We start from the raw sequence: 3037 nt of genomic DNA on the forward strand, positions 1-3037 counted from the left end.
TTTATTCATTGTTTTAATTTATCTACGCACTCATATACATGAAATTACATCAAATATTTATAAATATAGAATTTCAAATTCCACTTTACGGTTTCCATTTATTCTACAGCTAACATTACGATTTACGCATTAACAATTTCTAATTCTAGTTTAATATTTTTTCCGTTATTTCAAAAAATCATTTCTTCATAGTTAATTTAGAATCAATATTTTCTACATTGCTCTTTTTCACCTTAGAAGGCGTACCGCACCCTAGTTAAAGGCCATATATGATGGAAACCTTGAGACCCAAGGGAGGGGGTCTCTAGCCCGTGGTAGACGGGTTAAAGACGATCTTGTTGAAAGAAGGCGGGCGGGAGTAATCGACGTGAAGATCTAATTAGAGGAACTGGAGCGGAGTTGAAGATGACCAGCTGCTGCTGCTCATCGATCAGACGATGGCTGAATGTACGTGAGGATGACGAAACACATGGTGAGGAGGGTGAAGAGGAGGGCGAGGGCTGCAGCAGCGAGCGAGAACGTGAGCCAAGGTCGCGACAGATATCGTCGATGGAACTCAGCCCATAAGCTCGGCAGCTTCGAGCCGCACTTCGCCTCTAGCTTCTTTCTCACCTCCCCATACCTCTTCGACACCACGAACTGATCCGTTCCCCTGCATAGCTCGTTCCACATCAACGCCACATGCTCGTTGCTTCCTATCGTCTCCGTCATCACCCCCTTGTCCACCAGCACATCTACGTCCTCCGGCGTGTCGATCAGATGGTCCATGAAGTGTAAATACGACAGCACGTCCACCCTCCCCTCTAGATTGCTCTCGTACGCCACTAGATTCCTCAATAGCCTCTCCGTGTCGTCTCCCACATGCACCTTGGGTATCTCCAGCGTCCGCCCCTTCACCGACACCTCAGTCAAGCTCTGGTCGAGCCCCCTGAGCTTGATGCCCGCTTCTCTCAGCCTCGTCGTGCCAAGGATTTCTGCCGGGTGCATGTCCCATCCATGATCTCCGGCTTCACGCGGACCTGCCACAATGCTATAAATGCAGTCAAGAAGATGTTTCCCGCGTTTGCCCATCCCAGCGAGGTCGCGAACCACATCCTCGGTGGTTCTGGTGAACGGCAGGACCCGCTTTGCCATAGCGGCCACGAAAAATTCCAGCCGTTTCTCAGCTTGATCCTCCGATGAGCACCTATGGTCCATGTAGATGATTCTCTTCAGGACAAACAGTGGGATTTGATTCTCCAACAGCAACAGGTCCTCCATGATGGCCTTCCGAACGGGCCGAGAGAGATGGCTCGAATACAGCGAAAGAAAGCCCGAACGTACACCTTGGGCAAGATCATTCATCTCGCCGCTGAAACTCTGCTCGTTGAGAAACGAATGCAACACCGCAACCACGAAAGCCCCATCTAAAACCATCATTTGAGCTAACTCTTCTTTACTCAAGTCCTCTTCCTTGAGGCCTTTGTCGTAATGCTCTCTGATGAGTTGCTCCTCCTTCACCATGTCTTGGACGAGAGCCTCTAGCTGACCCGCCTCCCTCATGTCTCCTGCGATCCCCTTAGCTGCCCAGGCCTTGAATTTCTCCATTTCCTTGAAGCGGCACTCGTCTTCGATCAGATGTCTGTGGTAGGGACCGATAACAACGACTTGGGGGGTGAAGACTTGCTCGTTGATGGATCTGAGAGGCAGAGGCACTCTGAAAATCCGAGCATGGGGAGAACGGAACTCAAGTTTAGGAGCGAGGGTGTCGAAAATGGAGGTCTGGGAGTCATCTACCATGATCGCAAGAAAAATATAAGATCAGATGCGCTACCTAGCTCAGAACGATAGATCTTGGCTGAGAGAGGAGAGTAGAGAGGCTGAAACGTTTCACTATTTCAGAAGCTCACACACAGCACTTGTGCCTTGCCACTCCAAGAAGTTAAAGAGAATGCTTGTATTTCTTTCTTTCATCAAATGCTTTGTGTGCAACTTACTTTAGCAATCTTCCAACTTATCCCTCTATTATTTTGTATATTTTTTGCAGAATAAGAGCCTCATTTACATCTCTAGGTAACATGGTAACGGCAAACCTTCTTGCCAAGCACTAGGTGCCTCAATCCCCTCAAAAGCCTTGAGGGGTTTGGGAAATTAAAAGAGCATGGCATGCCACAATCTCTACTTCTAATCCTTAATTACTCTTTCAACTTGCACTCGTGTCAATTGTCTTCTTCTTCGTGAGAGTAAAGGTGTGACATCCCCAAATTTGTGCACGGTGGCAAGTTCCTGTGGGGGGATGAGTGGTAGAAAGGCAGGACTCAAGCGACCTACTCTCAAGAAGGGGTTTGTAGAATGAAAGGATACTATATTAAGAGCGACGGTGCATTGCAAGAAGTGGATTACAAGAGCTAAGGTGGATCGAAGGCAAAAGAGGCAAGCTGCACTGATCTATCCATTTTGTGCATGGTCAACTTCCAATCTCTGCCATTGATGGGATCGACGTCTTCTTCCATGAGCAAGAAATCACGTGCATGTGCCATTTTCTCCCATGTCAAAGGTAGCAAAGGCCCTTTCTCCATCCTATGCCTCCATCCCTATGTCAAAAGCCCCCCTCCATCGCAATTGATCTGGCTCCCATACAAAACATATGCCTAAGGTAATACTTTGTCCAAAGACCTACACTTAAGCGCATTAGGAGTTAGGAAAATTAAAAAATGATGCCTGTTTTACTTACATGAACTTGTAATTGTGTAAAAGCTTCCTTTAAACTTCTAGATGGATAAAAGAAAACACAACTGAGTATTTGATCATCTTCCACAATTCTAACTAATATTATTTCTGACATTATAGTGCTAAATACCCCATCAGTCACAATGTGAGGTGTTACAATAGCTAGAAACACAACTAACAGACCAAGTCATTCACAAATTTCATCCAACATGTGTTTGGTTGCAAGCCCAAAATTGTAAGATTTATTGATCCCTGTTGATTGCACTTGTCCTCCAAGTAATCGAGCCAGTTGCCTGATGCTTTAGAATTCACTTGAAGATACCTCAAT

General features: G+C 46.2%; 1 protein-coding gene across 1 annotated transcript; it reads right to left on the reverse strand.

The window, feature by feature from the left end:
• Positions 1-423: 423 nt before the first annotated feature.
• Positions 424-1779, reverse strand: LOC147884244 (UPF0481 protein At3g47200-like). Its single transcript, XM_087398167.1, has one exon. The coding sequence runs from the start codon at positions 1777-1779 to the stop codon at positions 424-426; it is 1356 nt and encodes a 451-aa protein (XP_087254293.1).
• Between the last annotated feature and the right edge of the window lie 1258 nt (positions 1780-3037).

Source organism: Dipteris shenzhenensis, chromosome 27 (assembly GCF_047967505.1).
Source record: "Dipteris shenzhenensis isolate YYH24624 ecotype China chromosome 27, Dip_SZ_1.0, whole genome shotgun sequence".
Taxonomy (NCBI): Eukaryota; Viridiplantae; Streptophyta; class Polypodiopsida; order Gleicheniales; family Dipteridaceae; genus Dipteris; species Dipteris shenzhenensis.

Coding starts and splice junctions, on each gene's coding strand:
- LOC147884244 (XM_087398167.1), bottom strand. CDS start 1,779: ATGGTAGATGACTCCCAGACCTCCATTTTCGACACCCTCGCTCCTAAA.